Source organism: Anticarsia gemmatalis, chromosome 2 (assembly GCF_050436995.1).
Source record: "Anticarsia gemmatalis isolate Benzon Research Colony breed Stoneville strain chromosome 2, ilAntGemm2 primary, whole genome shotgun sequence".
Lineage (NCBI taxonomy): Eukaryota > Metazoa > Arthropoda > Insecta > Lepidoptera > Erebidae > Anticarsia > Anticarsia gemmatalis.
The window spans coordinates 9,583,541-9,607,540 of NC_134746.1; the positions used below are offsets into that span (position 1 = coordinate 9,583,541).

The following is a 24,000-nucleotide window of genomic DNA, read 5'->3' on the forward strand; positions in this document are numbered from 1 at the left end:
GTCACCAATGTGAATGACTGTACCAACATGAAATAAAGTATGTTTGTATAATTTAGTATGTTATTTGTGAACCTTATGTTTCATAGCATAACGTCGGGTTTAGTGTAAACCGGCTGCAAGACAAATGGTCGACCCGCGTTTACTAGCAGACGAGTGAATGGCACATGGGACGAGGTTAGAGTCGGTCGGTACAACGGCGCCAACACAGGGCAACGGCGCCGAGCGGTGGCACAAGCGAAGTGACGCGAAGTGAGCCACGATCAAGGGCCGGCCGCGTGAGTCAGTGTAGTGAGCAGTGCTCGAGCGCCGCCAGTGCTACTCTGAACGCCGAGCGGTTCGCGCACAACCATCGCCACAATACGCTTTCTCCACACGGCAGCGTGCTCAAGGCAGAGCTGTTTCGACACGCCACTCGGTTGCGAAAGTCTGCGCGATGATATACAAGTGAGAGCCGACATCGGACGCCAGGGTAACGCTCATCGCACACGGTGAGCCAGTTTATTCGACGAGAGACATTCGAAACTCGCCAGCTGTGAGGGACGGGGGGCGCGCGACGCCGTCGGTTCGTACACGCGGGAGCAACCTTTACACATAGTGACTTACTGTGAGAGAAGCAACGGAAACCAATTTTTAATGTGTCAAGTCAGTATAGCTTATTGCTGCTACGTCAGATCGCTGAACGCCTCGAGCAAGAACTACAAGGTTATGCAAATGAGTTCTGAACGCTTCTATACCAGGGGTAATCAAAAGACCATTCATAACTTCAATAAACTTTAACGTTTAGGTTTCTACCTTACGGTGTACTAAGTGCTTATCTATCGTTTCTCTACCTTAAATTATCTTTCGGTGTCGCGTTCGCTAATTGCTAATTACTGCGGGAGTCGAGTGATAAGAAGTCGTGAGTGTTGTCTGAACGAGCGACCGTCGTGTGGTAATCAGAGCGGCTGCATCAAGCAACGACAATGGCGGCCCCTCAGGAGGAGAGCCTGCTCTCGCGCTGCGAAATCCCCATCATCGACCTGGCGCATATAGGTAAGCAACAGAACCACTTGACCGCTCATAACATCTTTACATAAACACCGCTCCACTGATCAGCGAAAGTCCTGTACGCGACTGTACATTCACTTGACAAACTTTGCGCAGTTATCGCTTGTCGTTGTTGCATAATTACAGTAATCATTCTGTGATAGGTAGGTAATAGGTATCATTATAATTTCAATGAGTTTGTCATTCTTTTTATTCTATATTAGTATAGATATCGACTTTGAATCGTGAGTAAAGATCAAAGTTTTTGTTAATAACACCACATCCAGGTAGAATGACAGTTGGGCTGAAAGTTTTTAATAAAAGTTGTTCCGTCAGACTAAAACGAAAAGTATAAAGCGACTACCTGGCCCTTCGCTATAATAGAGAACCCTCCGGAGATCGCGTGTCTGCCGACAGCCGACCGACAGCTGTGCATCGATGTTTTATTTGTTGTCATTAAACAATCTCGGCATCCCGCTCTCATGTGGGTTCAAAGACCGGACTCCCTGAACCGTTCATCGCAGTTCATCCGTCTAATTTTGAAATAAATAAAAACTTTCATCATTTATGTTTATATAGGTAGGCTACATTGTTTAAACAACAGGTAATACGATCCTACCTGTTACGATATGATTAACATATACCTAAATGTTAAGCAAAACAAAGGAAGCACTTACCGAAATGATGAATAAGAGGGAAGGTGCCCTACATTGATTTGTATATGAGGCACGCTACAGCGTGAATCAACTGAAAGAATCGAATCATAAAGTAACTATATTAAAGTAAAACCCAAATGTTTGACTCAGACTTATATTGAAACCTTATACTAAACTTGTTCCAACGCAAAATGCACTTATCACTAAGATTAGGATAAAGATTAATTTGTCTTTAAGTCCAGTATAATATGCAACGAAGTACTTTCACGCAAGCAAGTTATGCCATCAATAATACTGAAATATGTACAGAAAGATATGAACTAGTCAATCAATTAGTTCCTAGCCAACTAATTGTGCTATAAAACATAATGCATGGAATCCCCGGTTGTTATATTGAAACACGAACACGTCGGAAACTAAGTCTAAACGGGGCAGACATAAAAAAAGGAACCTTTGCAATGTGGGGGCAACGGCCGATCGGCCCTTTGTAGCTTCAACCGAGCCGTGCCACCACACTCTATCAATGTGTACTCCAGTACACGCACGCATCATTTACCTAACTACTCAAATAATTATTTTAGATTTGCATGCAGCTGGAATATATAAGTTCAGTTACATGGGCAGCTTATTTTTCATGTAATTGATAGAGCAAAGCTATATATAGTCTTGAAGAGATTTGAAAGTAGGCAGAATAGATAGACAAGACTATGTACCTAATTCTTTTGTGCAAAATTTAAGTGTAATGTAAATTAAAAACATCCAGCCTGTGACTCTATATGGTGATATATTAATCTTGTCAAATCTGAATGTGAATAAACCAATAAAATCAGCCAGCACTCTTCATTGTTGAGGTAACAATGACTTACTCACAACATAGGACGTTATAAGTAGAATACTTATTTATGTTTGTTATATCTTAAAGTACATAGGTACAACTTAAATGGGCTCACAACTTTTACGTTACAAAGAATATGATCCTTTGTAACATAAAAGATTCTCGATTTTCTATTGGTTTTTGTTAAAGACTATGAAGCTAAGTAACAAAAATCAACGAATGTATCACTGTCGTCATTTATGAAGGTTGGAACTAAACGATAAGATAATAATATATGACCACAGTCGTATTGCAAAATATGTACTAGTATCAAAAATCCAAACTTATTGATAAGATAGTCAAGCAACTAAATAACTTTTGTGTGTGCGTAAAAGAATTGCGATATAATTCATATTTTATCTAAATTGTTTACGCGTTTTTATCAAAGTCAAAAATATTAGTCTTTAAACAATAATAAATTACGTATTGATACACGTATAACAATAAAAGTAGCAGGGGTAGATAACATGGAATCTAATCTGCCCTTTCCGCTATTATAGGCATATCTCATATAAGTATAAAAGATTTTCATCATACCTAGTGTATACTTGTGTACGTCATCAAATTTTATATTCAATTGCATTATTGCCACGTTCTAAATAGTATTTCAGTGGGTTAATACATGCAAATTATTATTTACATCGCGTTCTAGTCGTAGTCATTGTAGTGTTAATTGGATTGTCACATTTGATCCTAGCTCTCGACCACTGACCTACATTTGAGTTCATTCATCACTTGCTCATTTGACGGCTCGTTTCACAAAAAATATACATGTTTGTTTTTTTCAGTACGTTGTACTGGGGTGACTATATCGGGCGGGAAACGATGACTAATGTTTGTGATGTATCAGACAGACAGCTCGTAAATCTCTAGTACATTCCGAAGTAAATAAACTACGTTTATCCTGATGGTAGTATAACATACATTCCTACACATGAAATGTATTGGCCAATGTATCAGTGCATTTGCAAAGCCTTTCTGAAGTATTTTACTAATAAAACAACATGATGTCGACTAGACAACTGTTGAAGGTTTCCAAAGGGTGATGCGACAATGCACTCTATAAAAAATAAATGACTAACATTTCCTACGTTTATTAATATTTTCCTGTCGTGTTAATTGCTATGAATTAAAGATTTTCCATCCGCATTGTGTGTACAAGATAATAGTTTATTGCATTCATCTCAGGTGTTTTTCACGTGGGACTTGTGAGCTTCATATACAAGATTGTTGCGTATAATAAGGTTTATTATACAGTTAGCTACGAACAAAGTCCAGTTATAAAATAATGCGACACTGTACCTCTGTTACTAACGTATAATGTGAGTATAATTCTTACTGCATTAATTAATGTTTTAATACTGCGCACTATCTGCTATACATTTAATCACATGTGATTAAAAAGCTTTCTCTATTTTATCGGCAACTCTACTCTCTCCGCCCGTTCGTATCAGAAATCCCTTAAATGTTCCTATTCTTTACATTATCTGTTGCTCTTTAACGCACAACTGCATCCTACGTATACCAAATTTTAATGCATCCATCGTCTCTAGTTTTCAAAATACTGGCCTATTGTTCGAGGTTGAGTTGCCTAACATGATGTAGATTGCCAATTTAAAGCATTCTGTGTCAAGCTTTTTTATCTCACAGTTAATTTGACCCGACGTTATTTTAGAACTTAGAGACACGTGGCTCCTTTTGTACCTACTTCTACACAGACTGACATGTGCTTATTCTTTGTGATTTCTGTATGATTATTGTGGTATTTCTACGTTTTATTGCTCAGCACATAGGGCCAACATGATTTAAGATAACATTTAACAAATATAATTGTCGTTTTTCATTTAGCAATCGCTTAGATTTCTCAAATAAATGGCATTGAGAGTTTCCCTACCCGCGTGTACCGTGTCTCACACGATTTCCTAGACGATATTACGTCAGGGCTTACTGTTTTACTATTTATACAACACTTGAAATGATACGTCAAACGAGCTAAATCTGTTTGTCTAGCCCTCCATACTAAAATAATGCGATTTCGCAGAAACAGTAGAAAGTGCCCTCATACGAAGTGAAATTGTATCAATGATTTATCACTTGTGAAACTGCAATTTGGTACTGCAATAAGTGATAAACTGTTTTTAAAGCCGCAATTGGTATACAGTAGGTATCGATATGGTTGCTGTGTGGAAAATGATGAATAAATGCAAGTAATTATTACAATAACCGAGTACCAGAGATAAGTGTAATGACGAAGAAGCAACGAGAGATGCTATCTGACAGCTGTGTGAACGTGCAGCTGTGCGCTGAGCATGAGACACACGAGTGCACGACGAGGCGACGAAGCGACATCACTATCACGCGCAACATGCGCAACACGTAGCACGCTTAGCACGTCTGACGTTATCCTGAACCGGGTGCGACGCGCCTCCGTCACTCGAAAACCGTAATAATGTGCCGCTACTTCCTCGAATTTGTTGAACTCGTTTATATTTCTTTTTATCTTTTGGTAACATGTTGCAAATGTTCCAACTCGGTTACTCGGCCATCGCTGTTCACTTGATGCCGACGTGTTTGCAACCTAAACACTTTTTAATAACATATAGGTATGAAAACCAATTCATTGTCAATCAAATTACCCGGCTAACTAGTTATTAACGAACATAATTTATAAACTATTAATAGGTAGGTACCTCTCGGAAACTAAATGGTACCTATACTTAGTACCTATACCTAGTATAGTATAAACAAGTAAGTACCAATGTATCCATTTACTTGTCTGACGTGATACAATTTTCATGGCTATTATTGACTGACTCTTTGTAACTAATTGCGCTATAATAACGACAATATAATAGGTGTAGCCTAGCCATGTATCCATATTCACAATATGCCAGCACTTATTATAAAATGTTTAACAATATAATTTTCCTGTTATCAGTATAATGTTGTTAGTTTGTTAGATACGAGGAAGTAAAAACTAATAGCACTTGACATGGTTATAATCTCGCCATACAATTTTATGCATAATTTAAAGTTGATGATGGAAAATTCACTCAGGTAATACCATAGGAGGAAGCGGAAAATAAGAGGTGTTAGTGTCCCTCACAATCTCCATCATTCAATATGATTTATAAAGAGTAAAATTTTGTAGACTCTAGAATCTTATCAATTTTCCTAAAAATCGTTAAGAGTACTGCCTACCTACCTATATTGTTTATCTGTAAGTGCGTACCAAATTTCATCTAAATATTTCCGATTGAATAACTCAGATAAAGTAGCTGATAACAAACCGAATGCAGAAACCCGTAAAACACAATAACTGATTACTTTTCAAATTCATTCTAACAAAGTATTCATTCGAATGTAACTGAATATTTCTTACTCAACCTTTGTTTATGGCGTGTCGAAAGCATCCCAAAACAAAAGAACATGCTTAAAATAAATTGTGAAAAGTATTTAATAAACAGTTACGTGTTAAATACTTTATCACGAAGCTGTATCATTTCAACTTGAGATATATAAATAAACAAATCTTTGCGTAGGTTTTTGAACCACAAAATATAGATCACCTTCACGGTTAGAATACAACATCAACGACGTGCATAACATAACATATTTTGTGCTTTGTTACAAGCATTAAAAATAATCCTTTAGTAAAGTAAACAATATACCTAACAACTCTTAATAAAATATAATCCTTTATTTACATTGAGGACTTTCTGTCCGTGACGCGACATTGAGACTTCATTGAATTAAACAAACTAGTTTTGTTAAACATGTCCGATTCTAGTTTGGAAAAATTGCGTTAAAATTCTCTGTAATCAAATTCGAATCCATAATTTATCAGTTGATACTCAGACTGTTGCGCAGTTGATAAAAGAAAAATCCAACGGAATTTGCGTTGTTTTGAATTTTAACGTTCAAGTTTTAGCGATATAATTTAAGTCTCCCACGAGGCCTCTAGCACACCATGTACGGATTGTGTTAACACCCAAGTCATTAGTTGTTGAACAAGTGCGTGTGCAGAAAATTCGAATCGGCCATGTCAAGCGTCGAGCAAGGCGCCATTGTCCTCGACTAAAATGCTGTACATCCTAATGACGCGCGGTGGCCATTGTTTACAGCGCCAACACCTTGCCATCTGTGTACACGAAATTCGCTGCGAATATTTGCATGTACACATTACACGCGTTTGTCAATCGATGATACGTCACTACTAGGGAATGCAATCCCGACTCGAGATCGTCAACTCGAGATCCCTCGCGATCAGAAATATCAATCCCGCGGGATCCCGAGATTTTCGGGATCCCGTCTAGTTAGTAAAAATAATACAATTCGAACGGCTTGTTTAATGTAATATGTGTGTGATAGTGTGGTGAATGCAATAAATTATTATTTGAAAGAAAATAAAAGCCTTATTTTTGAATATTACTAACAACGTAACATAATTAACAGGTGTAATAACATGAACATAATCAAAAAAGTAGGTGTAGCTCCAGGAGATCAAAATAAAAAGTAATCACATGGCATTTTGAAAGTAGCCTCTTAAAATACAAAGTGTATCAATAGTACGAGCTTCTAATCGGCATCTTAAGTCTATTGCAATGTAGCCAACTGCTGAAAATGCCCTCTCCGGCAATCCCGAACGGGATCTCGTCATATTATGCTTCGGGATTGATCCCGAAAAAATACACGGGATCTCGCGAGATCGGGATCCCGCGAGATCGGGATTGCATTCACTAGTCACTACAGAGTAAACACGTTGTTATTCATATCGATCATACCATAACTACGATTTAAATAATGTATAGTATTAAAAAAATAAGCGGGCCACTATCTCGTTAGGAAACGGAGACGGAAGCAGTATAGTGAGCTAGTGAAACTAGAAATCGCCGTTGACAAAACAGGAAAACTTCGAAAGCTTGACTAGGTACAGTTTCCTCGTTTTAGAATTGTCTACGAATAGAGTGCTTAATCCGAGCTTGTCGAAGAATCTCGAATAATTAATCATTAAAGTCGAGTACTTGCTTGTTAGAACACCTAAAGTTTTTCAGTCCCATCAAGTGTCTGTTCTGCTAAATATCAGACCACCTCATAAGTTTAAGAGGCGGCGAATAAAGCGAATCTTCTGAAAATTAAGGTCGTACGTCAATCATTCTTATCATGCATTTGATTCGCTGATTCGATTCATGTCAAGTATATGCACCATGCACTTTCTGTTGTTGGTATTGGTTCAATGTGATTTATGAGTGGTTTATTGAGCCGGCACGTGTATCAGCAACGTGTCCACATGAACATATATGTTCCCAACGACATAAATCAAGATCTAACAAGCACTAGATTCCGCGCAATGAACTGTAGCTGTAGAACATTCTGTTAGATGTATTTCTCGAAAGCCTATGCAGTTATGCATATAAACTCGTTGCGCGGTGAGAACGTTTAATTTTTAGACGAGAAAACTTACGTAAGAAAAATATACTTATTCAGATGTTTTTAAATGAATGATAAAATATAAAAATATTCTCATTATTAATACTCAGTACCTGTCACGAACATGACTGGCTAGAATCTCTGATGGTAAACAATAAATTATACTAAGTTGAATTGACTGAATAGACACGCAACGACACACTTTATGCTTTGTAAACTATGTTAATACAAATAATCCTGCCATTTAGATAACTAACAAGATAAGGTTGTGTTCGCTGAAGCAACTGAATGAGGACGTTAATCTTTCTAAGTTCTGCAATAACGTTAAAAGCGACAAACGATTATTTGATTTACTCAGTTACACATTTTACAAGTTAAGACAGAATCAGTGGCACAATAGAATAGTTCTTGTTCTAGAGTGCAAAAGATCATTTCTTTCCGCTATTAATTGAAAAAAAAAATCACTTAGTAAAACTAATCAATATTGTAATTTTCTTTTTCTCACATAACATGTGAATACAATTTTTCCATAACTAACCCTATTGTTTTTTCTTTTTCAATTAAAACAAGTCATTGGTTAAGGAAACTGCGATAACTAGAAACATTAGAAATCAAACAAACGGGTATATTTCTCACCGGTCTTTGTCACTATGTCTGAATGAGGCGACGTAAGTCTTGTCGTGCCGTTAGAGAAACCGCTTGTCCGTGTACTGTGCCAAAATCCTATTCAATGCAATCGTATAATTATAATACGTATACAATAACTGTATATTAAATGTGGGTGCTAAAGCACTGCTACTAGCTAGATTGAAACCAAGTGACAATAGAAACTCCATTCTCTGTATATTTTTTCAACAAGGACTTACATCTTGTATGTTTTCAAAAGAAATGAGGTCTATTGTAGAATAATCTAGGTAAGCCGACAATGATGACGAAATGGTCGCTTAGCTCATCAATCTACTTCTCCTTTTTCTAAGTTGTCAAATCTATTTGTTTTGAAAACATTCAAACGTTTCTTCTGAATGTATTTGATTGTATCTAGCCTTTTAAGAGGATTTAAAAACTAAAAATATTAACACAAATGTCAAACAATCAATGCTTTGATTTATAACTAAACACAAGTTCTTGCGTAATAAAAATCTAGTTAATGTTAATTGCTCATACATAATTCTACGTCGAAGGCTATTTTTTGCTATCGCTTGGTATTACCGCGTATTTGATCAGACGTCAAGATTCCATGAACTACAAGTTCTAATAAGTAGGTGTGTAGTGATTATTATTCTGGTTTTTACTAGTTCTTATTTTGATACAAAATAATATAGAGTCTTTAATCTGAGCGATAATAGCTCTACACTCTTAAAATTTAGTCCCTCTGCTGTAGTCTTCTTCCCCTATGTATTAAGGACCAACAGGAAAACTGTTACGACTCTTATTGTTTATGCTTCTATCCTCTTACTCAACTCAGTTCAAAGTTAACTTCTTTACTTTTCTAGTTCATATTAAGTATGAGCACTTAAGCAGTCATGCTATACGTACATAACGCATACTTCTATTTCAGCTTACAATAGACATTCAATTATAGCACAAACAACATTTATTTTTACAACAAAATACAAAAAACTACACAATAAATCGCAAATAGCTCTAGCAAAGTGTAGTTTAAGCAAACTCACTCAGTCAAATGGGCTGTATTTCACTTACCCAAACAATAGAAGTCTGAAAATAGTTATTGCCTTAAATAAATACAACGGGTATTTGGAATGCAACGGTGAACGGCACTTCATAAATAGATTTCACTTTCTATCCTTGTCGTGTTACCTTGGTGTCTTTTTACAACAATAAAACAAAAGTTAATCATTTTCAAAATGGCGGCTAGGGTTCCGAGAAGTCACGATTCTGAAGTTTGCTTTGTCTCCTCACGGGACGGCAACTACGACACATATGCATAAAGATGCATAAATACCTCAAAATAAAATATTATTTTATGAAAATTGAATATGTAAACTGACCGGTATAATGTCATCGTTTTGAACTGATCATTTAATAACTGGATTCATCCGTTCCCAGAAAGATGCTCTACATTCAACAACGTGTGTCACAATATTCAGTGAAAAACCAAATAAATATTTTAAATCCTTCGGTCTCAAATTAACACACCTGAACAATCAGCAAACCAAACAAGATGATGCAAATTAGAAAGTTTTAAATACCCATCCTTTCTGTTTTGTTAAGTCGCGACGGTACGGTGCAATACGAAAAGAATCCTCAAAGAAAAAGTAAGAATTTTAAGAAAAAGTACAAGAGACTCGTGTCTTGCATATCAAACAATAGCCTGAATCGAGTAATTAAGAGAAACGCCTGTGAAAAACAAAATGTTGAGTAAAAGTGGTTGAACTGGTAGTGTGACCAACCAGCACTAATATTAGCATACAATTTGCAAACGACTTAAGAGCTTGTGTTGAAATGTCATTCAGAGTAAAACAGAGTGGACTCTAAGCAGGAACCCTTGTTGTACTACTTAATGTAAAATACATCACGCGGGAAGCTAAAATGAGTAAATGGCGGCATGACGGCAGTGCTGTGTGTGTACACCTATTGTGTGCAAACCTTCATGCCAGCTAATAGTAAGAAGGAACTTACTCATTCTAATTGAAATCAGTTTCATTGTCATTTAGCATTAATTGAAAACGTTTACAATTACTATTGAATACCTCTACGACATCTTTTGTTGTAATTCCATTTCTAGTCTGTGGACAGTCATGATTTGTCAATGGTTTATGTAATTTGTTATTGCGATGCATGTTACTAATCTATACTAATATACTATAATGATTATGTTTATTCTCTCAATTGCATACGTCATATGAACGACCAGAATCAGATTACTGCAATCAAAAGTGTTGTTATATTTTTACTCCGGTCAATTTAGACATTTGACCCACGACAAATTCAGGGGAAGCTGAAAATTCTTAAAATTGTTTAAATTATAATTATAAACATTGTCTTAAAAGTCCCAACCGATCCCATGTAAGGAAAAAATTTTAGCGGGGTAATAAGGTCCAAAAAATGAGTTTTTCGCGATTTTCTTGAAAACGGTAAGTTTTATCGCAAAATTACCTCAGACATAATTTGTAGATCAGGGAATTTCCTATAAAAAAGGTATCAATAATTTTTTCCCTAAAAGCCACCGCTTCTGAGATATAACGATGCAAAACCTCTGGAAAAGGATTATGTATTGAGAACCATTCCAAAAGTTTTCGTAAGTCTTTAGCATCTTTTTTTACTCGTGAATCACTTGCATCAACATGCTGCTCGGTCGTATCCATCCTAACATTAGCCAGATCTTCTAATTTTTCACAAACTGTATTCATTGCATGCATACTATAAACCCATTTACTTATGACACTCTGTTTTGTGCTTCTTCCTCGAGCAATACCTCCATCTGTCTTCATAGCTTTCATCATAGACTGCTCAATTACCATGTCCGTTGAAGTGCCACAGCTTAATTTGTCTGAACGTCTCACAGTGAAGAATCCTTCTGAAAATTTTTTATAGACTTCAGGATCTATGAAATTCTCTAATTGTAGCATATCCTGCAAGTATAGGTGTGCAGACTTAGCATACAGAAAATGTCCAGACGCGTGAAAGTAAGGAAGCATTTCTTTGACGCAGTTTAAATGAGCTTTCCAATCCCCCATACGTTCAGCTCTTAAAAACTCTTTAAGAATTGAAACCATATAAAAATATTGAATCCAAAGTTTCGCTGTTGGTCCTCGTTCCTCATAATCCTTAAGTTTTTGATTCAGTTTATTAAGTAAAGCTCCAGATATTTCATCATTTTCAATATCATTGTATGAAAAAATTTTATGTACTATATTTTCGATATTAATTATTAAATCAGCATCCATGATGTCATCGATTTCAACTTCTTTTAATATTATAATTGCTAAAGCAAGTTGAAGTAGTGTATGAGTGTATTATGACGCTCGCAATTTTTTGCATCGTTATATCTCAGAAGCGGTGGCTTTTAGGGAAAAAATTATTGATACCTTTTTTATAGGAAATTCCCTGATCTACAAATTATGTCTGGGGTAATTTTGCGATAAAACTTACCGTTTTCAAGAAAATCGCGAAAAACTCATTTTTTGGACCTTATTACCCCGCTAAAATTTTTTCCTTACATGGGATCGGTTGGGACTTTTAAGACAATGTTTATAATTATAATTTAAACAATTTTAAGAATTTTCAGCTTCCCCTGAATTTGTCGTGGGTTTACTGATTTTTTGGTCTAATTTGACCGGACTATTTATACTTTGATTTCAAAATCACCTTAAAACAAAAAATTCGCAGTTTATCTTTCCTATAAAGTTGATAAGTACGTGGGATTTGCGACCGATAATATCCACAAACAATACATAGATAATGTATCAGTAATCCAATAACGAAAATGTTCTCCTAGTGCTTTTTAATACTGATAAAATTGTAGTCGTATGAAAAATATAATAAAATTCATTCATCGTTGTTCATTGGTGTTTAAATTTCTTTATATCCTTTAAATATGTAAAGTAAATTATCTTTCATTTTTGTTACAGGTAAGAGCACTTCATAAGCGTATAAGTAGATATGTACTCTTCAAGAAATGCAGTAAGGTAAGACTAGAGATATGCAAGTCTGTAAGAACATATTATAAGATACTCGGTTACATATCCACTCATATTTTACGTATGTGGATGACAAAGGCACGTGTAAACGTATCGACTTACGCTACTACAAACGTAAACACTAGTACGTTTTGGCAACATTTATGAATGGATATAAATACACGCCGCTATCTGCCATAAATAATTCCAGGCTATTTCTGAAAACTAAGCGCTTTCACTTTTCTATATCGTATCTACTTTCGCCTTCGTTTAATATATTTTAAACATTTAGGATACAATTCTATTTATATTATCTACCCTGATATTGCCAGTGGCAGGTCATTAGGGTCTACTTCAAAAGGTTTTCTGACTTTATAACATAGATGCAGAGATTGTAGAGTTTACTTATATTTTACACATATATGATAAAGAGGAAATAGACGACTTACAACACGTTATCAGTGAGTATGAGGTAATCCACCGTTATTTAGAATTTGTAAGTAAATAGAGAAGCGTCGTCGGTCCGAAGTCCGAAACAATTTTGTGTGTAAAATAGTCACCGTAGCGTACAGAATAGTACAGTAACTACATAATATAGTGCCATAATTTAAACGAAAATACTTTAAGTCCATTGAAATGTAAAATTTTTTAGGCCTTAGCTTGGTTTTCAAACCACGCAATTTTATTTTTTTTATGTGTAGAACGGTTCAGTAGAAGCTTAAGTTCAAGTTTGTCCTTCCCTTGTCCTAAGTACCCGACCTCTTTTTCCAAGATGGCGTTCGGGCGACCTTTATGATGGACAATAGGTGCATGGAACAATGTTTCTAAGTATGTAGTTACGTGTTACGCAGGTCATTAAAATCATTATCTAATCGTTACATAAGCCCCTAAGGCATTTCACTCCGATATTAAATATAACTTCTTGAAACGTTTGTATGAGTTATATTGATTTAAATAGGCGTTGTTTGGATATAAATATATTGAGAGTTTAGAATTATTTATTTATTTTTGCCCGAAATTGGTTAAGAGAGGATAAAGCAACTCTATATCGATCTATAAACAGCAATACCAAAACAAAATATTGATTTATTGCATTTTTATTATGCACCAACCTGTTGTATTACAAAAGATCGATTTCTAAATTAGCATGATTACCAAACGCGAAATATTTTTTTGTCCAAAATGGCCGCCTTGTACAAGTTTGCACGAAGTGAAGGCTTAGTGTGAATCCTGATTCGCATGTCAAGGCAAAATACGCACTAAATGGCACCTCAGCATTCTCACCGACTCACTAACATGTTAGTGCACTGGGAATTCCGCAACATTAACACGGAAAATGAACCAACTGCATGATTATTACTACTACATACTGGCAAATGACGCTAACAAACTATTTTTATGGCCACTGAACATAATATATTGCATTACTTGCATCACACAAAGCCTCACAACTAATACTTTTCAGTTGTAATGCCTGACGTCATCAAACTATCTAATAATTACCGCAAAATGCGTTAATTACGCCTTAAAAACTTCCTGCTGCATTCTTTATTACGTTAGCATTATTTTTATCTTGGTCATTAAAATAAAAATGAATGTACATTTCCAAAACATTAATACGTGTGTTGCTAATGGTCTATCTAATAAGAGAAGCAGTTGAGATTATGATGACGTTTTCGTAAAAACCAGATTGAGGTTGCATACGCAGACATTTTTTTGTGACCACAAACAAAGTTGTTTATATTTTGCTTGATATTTGTGTGAGAAGTAGGTATACAAATAGGTGTAAGAAGTTCTTAGTAAACCCTGGGGCCGGTCTGAGGAAAACTTTAAGGAAAATCCATGATTAAATAAATTAGAAGTAGGTAGGTGGGATTTAACATTTTCCGATCAACACGTAAATGTATTACTGTGTTTCAAACATTCTGTACGCCTCCATTATGCAGTAGAAACGGATGGCAGCACATGAGATAATAACTGTTCGTGTAATACTTGATGCTCGTGACACGCGTATGACATAATAGCGTGCTATGTTGACATGTATACTAACAATACTTTGTTATTACCCATATTTATGTATGGACAGAGCAATAGTTTTTCTTTATTTTAGAAAACCTGTTACTTAATACCGCTTTTTAAACTGACCATTCTAGTATAATGAGTACCTAAATAGAATACTTAAAACTTAGTCTTTTCGGTTAGCGTAAACAAGAGCTAATTGCGTTTGACCAGCAAATTTAACAATTATTGTAGTGGGTATACATGTCACCTTTTCAACTTTCAATTCTTTGCAATAAATATCGTCATTATAATACCACCACTTCTACATGCATTTTTGACACCGAGAAAAAAACACTTTTGTTTCTGATTGGTTTGTTATAATATTACATTGAAAATTGAACCGAAATCGATATAGGTCAATGTGCTTTTACGTTAGGGGGAAACAGCTACCCAATCGTTCAGGTACGACGAATTTATAATTTTTGTACGCAATGGTACGCACAAATATGTATAATGTGCCAACTGCCATGCATATTATGGTTGGTACATATTATAATGTAGTCGGTTTCCCCCTATGCAAACTACTAAAATTTTACCTGTAGTTGTACTGCTTTGATACTAAGAAACAATTAAAATGTATGGTAGAGTCAATAATATTCTTCTACAAGAAAAAGTTCGGAACATGTCAAAAAACTCAGAATAATATAACCACTTTAACCAGCATACTTTTATATCTAATTAAAGTACTTGCTATTAAAAGGAGTTCATATATGCAGGTTTTAAATAAAGAGCTGTTTCGACGCACTGGCCGTTATATTATTATCTGTACATTCTGTACAATTGCCGCCTATTGTTGGCATAAAAAGTTAATAACGCAAGATGTTCGATATTCCCACGGTTCACTCAACATCAGTTAGCTAGGAAATAAATAACAAAAGTAGCTTGCAAAGAGGTAGGATTAGTCTCATACGAACTAGATTTTTATAAAGTACTTAGTCAATGTAATAACAAAGGGTAAATCGTTTAAACGATTTTAAAATAGAAGTTGCTTGGTACAAATTATATTCTTATAACGCTACTTTTAGAAAAAATCTAATCGAATGCTATTTTTATATTAGGTACGATATTCTCAGAATTTGTACATTTATAACCAGTTTTTTTATGCAAAAAACTGTTTGTTAATATTAAAAAATACATGACAATAATAAGTGAACAAGTTTGCAAATATAAACGTCGCCGTACAAACAAGACTTGTGGAGTCAAACGTGACCACCGCTCACACGCACCTGGTATTAGACAAGCATTATTAAAATAAAAAATCCTACATAAAGTACCTAGTAATAACAAGTATTGAAGTATTTCCTAGAAATCCCCACTAATATTATTAATGCGAATGTTGCTCTGTCTGTATCAACTTTAGGTCTAAATCATTGAACCGATTTCGAAAAAAGGTTATACAAAGATAAATTAGAGACGCGAAAATGGACCTAGTATTTATGGGGTAATAATTTATGCGGATAATAAGCTATGAATATATCTAGAGTCTAAGCGGACGGAGTTACAGGCAAGAGCCTAGGAAGTAGTAACCAATATAACATAATCATAAAAAGGTGTTTTTGTTCGTTTCTAATCATATTTCTTACAAGTGTCTATTTAAATATCTCGTTGAACGGTTGAACGAGCACGTTTTAAATGTTTTATTTTTACCCTTTAGACAGTTTTTATTGAGATTTCACGTGTATGACGCAGACTGTTGTATCTAAGACAATAGCGTGGTGGATAGATTTCTTTTGTACTTCCTACTTCATTAATAGACGTCTATTCATAGCTAGAACGGGCTAGAGCTTAAAAAATCTACTGAAGAAACTATGAAGTTAATTCTTGTCTATTCCATTTCCTTTGCAGAGTTTGTGGCTCAATGCAACCAGCTGTCATAATCTGTATTCGAAAAAGAAAAAAAAACTAAATAATTTAATACACAGACACGAATGTTTTTTTCTGTAGAATTCTTTGATAGTTTAAACTTGAATTGGCAAAGCCTCTACTTACATATTTTGTATTAACCTTCACTTCGCCTAATGATAACCTCGGAAATATTGTTATCACTTGTACTTACTTATTAATTAAAACAAAATAAAAACAACTATCAAACCTCAATTCTGTTAGTGAGGAAATAAAACCAACTCTTGAAATAAAGATCGTTCTAGATCGTATCTAAGGTACCCGCGGGTATTAAGGCCTAGCTAAGGGAGATTTGTAATAAAATGAAGAATATCCAATATAATCAACCAGTTTTTATAATAATCAGTTATGTACTTATATTACTACCGAGTTTAAACAAAAAATAGCTTCTAAAGCTTAAAACTAAAACATTATATCACTTTTAAAAAAACGCTGTCTTTAGGCCTTATTATAATAGGGTAGGGTAAAAAGGCCTATACTATAAACTATTCAAAAATCAACTTAAACTAAGTAAATTAGTATTCTTTACATCAATAATCATTAACATAAGGCAATAGAAAGCATAGTAGTCTTAATAAATTAAATAAATTGTCCTTATTCGCATCCATCAGGACATTGAAAATCATCAGTATATTCTGCAGTCAAACCGACACATTCTTCGTGGTACCACTTGAAGCATCGCGAACATTGCCTCATTGCATCATCCATTCTATCTTCTTTGCAGGCATGACCGTACCGATATTTTTTTTTGTGATTTATTTTTGTCAGATCGCCTTCTGACCACAATGCTCGTTTGGGAGGCATCGTGAATGTAAGCACTGAAAACAATAATAAATAAATTGAAAATATAAACTACGTATATACTACCCACTAACAAACATTTTAAAAACACGCTCCTACTTATATAGCAGTTAAAAAAATAGGAGTATAATAAGGCCTATTGTAAAATTTTATAGGCCTTAATATCCGCCAACCACCTATTTACAGAAAATAATAATAATATAATTTTTATAACTACAAGTCTCTTAAAACGGTAATCTAAGGACAAGCATACGTTAATTAATAAGCGGACAGTCAATACAGGTTTGTAAATATGATATTTTCTAAACAACTTACGTTTTACTGGAGTCAATTTTTATAATTCGTGCTGCTGAACCGCACTTCTGAATGATTTCGACGATATTTGCGGGGGGAGAAGTGCAAGAGTGCGTCCGCCACTTTGCAGCGACTCGTATACGCTCTGAGCTTGTGTGACTGTAATCTTGATCGTCTACTACTGTATTTCGTACGTTTTTTGTTATTTAGGCCTTATTACCCGACAGGCCTTAATACCCGCAGGTACCTTACAATATAAAGTGGTATCAACAAATATCGAAGTAAACAATAATCAGTAATCGATTCTTGTCATCTTAATCCTGCAATAAATCAACAAAAGTCGCTCTTATCTCAAACTTAAAAAGAAATCAAAACATTTTTGTTGGAAAACAAGAAGTTTTTTTCACATTCAGTTGTTCACCGATAAGAATTAGCATTCACGTTGATAGAGGCACGTGTGACTACGTCGTAAATGGCCACCACTGTAAACATTCTTCTTGATATGCTAACGTTTACGCATAACTAGTGAATTAATTTTCATACAATGTCACACATTATAATACCGTAATAGTTGCCATAGCAACATAGTCAACATCTTATCGACAAAACGTACGCTCATCAATGAGAGGGTCTATGTTTCAAATGTGCATACTATCTCTTTCAGAGACTGCCTATAAAAGAGACAGACAAACTTGTAATACATATTATTATGAACTCTGCACTAAGATTCGAAAGTAAAGATATTTTTAAAGTACTAGTTTACCATTATTTGCACGTAATGCGAATAACCATCCTATTAGACATGACAATCATGTGTTCACATGATAAATATCATGCTGTGCCTCACATACAGTTAATGGTGTACTTCACAAAATTAATTACACATTCCCAAGCTTGTTTACGATTGTAAGCTGTGTACATACTAAGTAACTAAGTAAAACCTGAACTGGAAAAACTAGAAAATATGATCATGTGATTGAAAACATTTATATCCTGTTTGTTTTTAGTTATACGTAACACCTGAGGCAATCTCGGCGAGTGACTCTTTGACTTTATCTATTGCCTCGTTTCAAGATACCTCTACGAACAGATTCCGAGAAATCTGATACTCTGGCACATCATCGTAACTTGGCAAATATTAGCTATAATATTTACACACTGACTGGTTGTGATTCTTAGATAGAAAGTACGTCAGAGATACAGGATAGTTCTTTTGTCTGAAATTGATTCTTAACAAACTAGTCTCGATAAGTTGCGAAAGTAAATCGTGTGAAAAAAGTTCGCATCTCTATCCCCCGGTTTCTGGAGTTCATTACGCGGTAGTTTATCTATTCAATTGTGTTTTTTGTGTATGACATTTTATCATTTTATTTGTATTGTTTACTATCCATCCATAAAACTTCGACGTTATAGACATGTAAATATTTATTTTTTAATGTTGATGGCCCGTTGTTTACATTATCTCAGTAAAGATGTTATCGTACAGCTACTCCTCACTCTTTAATGTTAAAGTTTTAGTATGCGCTACATAGAGATGAAAGTTGCCTATTTACTTCTACAATAACAATATAAAGTAGGCCCGAAAAATATAAAAAAAAACACCAAAGTAGGTTTTGACAGAAACATGATACCTAGTTCCAATTAGAAAGTAATTCAGAAATGGCGGTCACACTCAAAACCCAGATCGTTTAATACATTTAGCGTGTCAAATAAATGTGTACAACAAACATAGAGTAGTGAGTGACCTCAATGCTCATTCCCACCATAAGAGCGGCTCGTAATTGGCACGCTGATCCTTATCGGTCAATTACTAGGATTACCGCACGAGTACGCACCACTTTAATAAAGAACCATTTTATTTTTATACTATGTACCCTTTTATGAGCCCCGCATGATATTGCACGACCTACAGGATACAAGCGAGGCATGAGTCACGCATTTCTATTTGTATGCTTGACTTTTTAATGTCATTAACACTCGTAGGTTAATCCTGAACAGTTAAAACTGCGCTGAATAAAATGTGACATCTTATTAGATGTTAGAACAGTAAAATGTGAAGCACCTTGTGACAACATTATTCTATTTGCTTTAGATAACCGAGCTAAGATAACCGACATTTTTATATCCAATTTTCACGATGACAATGACAATTTCCGGGACGTTTTCAAACGACTTATATTTTAAATTTTCGTATTAAAAACGCAGTTTTTGTTTTATTTGGGTAACCTTACTGCACCTTTGTGTCAGCCTTGTTAGTTATCTGAACATTGTATTTAGTATATCCATAAAGATACAATGATTCTGTTAATGAAGATGTGTCATGTGACTTGTGGCAATTGACTTAATGTTTGAAGCGCACTTGACACTTTCCCGTGCAATTTATAAATACCAATTGAGGGAAATTGACTGATAGAGCTCTTAGGCGCCAGACATATTCCCACAGTTTGCATCTTTAAAACATTGCAGACTGTAGTACATATTTAAACTGCTTAATGCACGCATATTATGCAGGTTATACTAATGTATCGTATCGTGTGTGCGGGGTTCGATTTCCAATTAAAATATTGTTTAATGAGCTCTAGTGCGATTAGTTTTCATGATTTGAAAAGACTTTATAGGAATAATGATTAAAGCAAGAACAAGTTTTCATACTATTAACCATGGGATCAACTGGTTTAATGAGGAAATTCAAATCAAAACGGTATCTGTTATCCACAAACACCAATCAATGTATTAATGACAGCAAATGTAAAATTAGTTAGATGATAAACGCTAATTAGTTTATTCAAACTGGTTTATTTCTACGTTATCCCTTGCGTCAAACAGAATGACGTCATTATACAACTTCTGGGTAATACGGATATATTCAATTGCACATCATGTTCTAATCACAACCCACGCAATGTCAAAACTATAGTAAACACCATTTCACGTTTTCCTCGTACTTCTGAAAACCCAATTCGTCAAGTTAAAGAAAATAGAATCGTTATCTGTTTGTGGAATGTTACCATTACCTACTCCCAGTAATTTGATCCCATTAAAGTGCAATGGCCATTCAAAGCAGGCAGACAGTGTGTTAACCGCAAAGTTAACCTAAATAATAACTTCGTTTGAATGTTAACTGTATGCACTTATACCTATGTAGTTATTGTGAGAGTTTGTATGGCATGACTCACTAATGACGAATTGACCTGAAGTCATTACTTATAATAAATGTTGCAAACTGAAAACTTTACCTTAAATTGTGGTCTTTTGTAAAGTGGAGTTAGTTAGCCAAATAATTATTGGTAATATACGAACTTAGACTAATTTGAAAACACAATTAGTCATTGAAGAATAAGGAGGTCAATCGTTGGATGTTTCAAGGAAGTAAATAAATACATTTTGAACCAGTTTCACAGTTTATGAATAAGTACCAGTTAACTTATCTGCTAAATAAATAAAGCGACAGCACATGACACAGATAAGTTATCCAATACATATTTAGAAGTTGTAATACCTTAATGGATCAAGCAAAAAATGAGGTCTTCGATAATGAGCAGGAAAAAAGGAAAATTAGGGAATCTAATGCCATTAAATTATATTTCCGCATAAAATGGCTAACAAAATACATATTTTCGTATAATTTATTAAAAAATATCATCGAAGTCAAATCTGTGATCTTTCTCTTACGCCATAATTCACATGTGATCTTTTACTTGCGCCATATTTCAAACTCGAGTCGCATTCTACAAAAGCTTTATTATCATCGTATCAGGCACAGACCACATCGGCATACAGCCTTTACTGGCCATCACGTTTTTATTGTTTGATCATTCATAGACGTCACTGACCTACTCGCTTACTCATAATAAAACCCGATGCAAATCTTTTAAGGCTTCTGAACTAGTTTCCTTATTACAGTCTCTAGTTTTTTTCATCAGACGTCGACTTTTGGTAAACGATTCTAATTGCGTGGTTTGAAGCGTGCGGAGAGGCCTTATTTTTAACTGATTGCTGAATCTGTAGTAGTGTTGTAAATTAATTGCAATGAATATAGACTTTTCTGTTCGTTTTTTTTTTTATTGCTGAGTAGACGTAGAAAAATAGAGACATTTTTCTTTATGTCTGTTTGTAGTCTGTACCTATCTATTAAATAATAAAACTAAAACTTGTTTGTTAAAAGGTGTTTTATTTTTGCTAATTAATTATAAGAAAGCATTTATTAAGGAATATAAACGTACGGAGTAACTAATAGCCATTAAAATACCTAGAGACATTTTAAAGAGTGGAAAATGTAGAGTCCAAACTTGTCCGATATAAAAAATAAAAAATACCTATTGGGAAAATCTAACACATTTCTTGTTTAAAAAATATAGTAAGCAAAGATAAGTACACAGTTAAAGCAACTACGGGAGACCTACTAACCTAACCTAACCTACAATGCTAAGACGGAGGATTTCGACACACCACGCGGATATCGCATGGTTCAAACGATATTAGCCATGGCACGCTAGTTTGTCCTTATTTATAAATAAAGATTTATTAACAATGTCTTTTCAACAATGAGAATTCTTTTAACGCTAAGTAATATACTGATGTAGTTCTAAGTAAAGGCTATTTCAAAACAAAGTTAATTGTTTTTAAAATGACAAGCCTTAATTAAAAATAAATCGTCGTTTAAATTTGTGATGAGAATGATGTCATTTTTTGTTATTTTTTGCATTCGGCAATTACACGCAGCTTGACGTTATAAAAAGCTATTTAGCGTTACTGTTTAATATTAAACATGAAAACAATAGCATGCTTTAATATAACAGGCAACGTATTCTGCGTTTTATTTGCGAGAAAATTCAACCTCATTATTTCATTGTTGAAGGACAAAATATTCCTATGGAATTCACACAATACGTTCATACGTAGAAGAGATAATAGAAGTAAATAATAAATACATACATTGTGTAATTACAAAGATATCTCAATTCAGATACTTCTAACTTTTTAATTTAAACGAAAAAGTCTTTATCGCTATTTGCTGCCTCCTGAATAGTAGTTTCGGGTCTGGATGTGCTTTGCGTCCGTTGTTTGTATGTTTGTAAAAATCCCCGCAGCACAAAAGCAATTCTTAGTGCGGGAGTTCTCTTTGATAAAAAGTAGAATAAGTTTATTTATATCGTTAAAACGTAGCACATTAATTTGGAGTAACACACTTCCGCGAGTCTTTGTTCAGAATGCTTGAAACACGTCATACTAACATTAGGCCGGAGATCTTTTGTTATGTAGCAATCATAATACATAGGTTACTTTGTGTAGTTGCACTTTGGCCGGTATTATGCAATCATTTATTACCTATATCTATACTGATATTATAAAGCTGAAGAGTTTGCTTGTTTGTTGAACGCGCTAATAGCCGCAGAAACTACTAGTCCGATTTGAAAAATTGTTTCAGTGTTAGATAGCCCAGTTATCAAGGAAGGCTATAGGCTATATATCATCACGCTACGACCACTAGGAGCAGAGTACCAGTAAAAAATGTTACAAAACGGGGAAAATTTTGACCCATTCTCTTTTATGTGAGGCAAGCGAAGTTCCGCGAGTCAGCTAGTATATTTTATTTCTTACTAATAAATTGCATCGTTACACTTTGTATGCTGACTCAAATAACATCAAGTATCAAGTTTAAAATTACATATCAATATGTCATAATACACATATTTATATGATGTAATATTTCACAAGTATCATATAACAAGACTGTAAGCAATTAACAAACAATAACAATAATATATTGGCCTGATTATTGTATTGAGTTAAACTATCGACATTTTTCTAGAATTCACATACATAAATATGACAATAACAATTTTTTGCCTGATATGCATACATCCAAACATAATATGACGTCTATTACACAATTGTGTACGATATAAACTCGCGTTTCGCTATTAACAATCTTAGTCCCATGAAAAACGGGGCGAGCCTGTTGTCATATACCGGACACGTCACCAAACTCCGGATTTCTATAGTAGAACTATGCCAAACTTGGGAATCGAACCCGGGATCTCGTGGTCAGCAGTCGGATACACAACTATCGGGCTACAGAGGCAGACCTTAATATGCGGATGGAATAAATTTTGGAAGTCATTTTGAAAATGTACGTTTTAATTACGTTGTACTCTTAATAAAGCAAAGGACGAATGGTGCAGTCTAATGTACTGCAATGAGGGTCACAGTCAAAGTCAAAATAAGCACTTAGCAATTACATTCTGAACTAATTGGGCCAAAGTAAATGATTCAAGTATCTGTTTGATATACGGAACGGGAATTAACTCGGCCA

At 34.7% G+C, this 24,000-nt stretch overlaps 1 protein-coding gene across 1 annotated transcript in view; it reads left to right on the top strand.

Annotated features, from left to right (window-relative positions):
• Positions 1–221: 221 nt before the first annotated feature.
• Positions 222–24,000, top strand: part of LOC142983829 (uncharacterized) — a 34,934-nt gene continuing 11,155 nt past the window's right edge. The window contains exon 1 of the mRNA XM_076130941.1: positions 222–1,032. Coding sequence (XP_075987056.1) covers positions 963–1,032 — 70 coding nt within the window. The 5' untranslated portion in view covers positions 222–962. The remainder of the gene's footprint in view (positions 1,033–24,000) is intronic.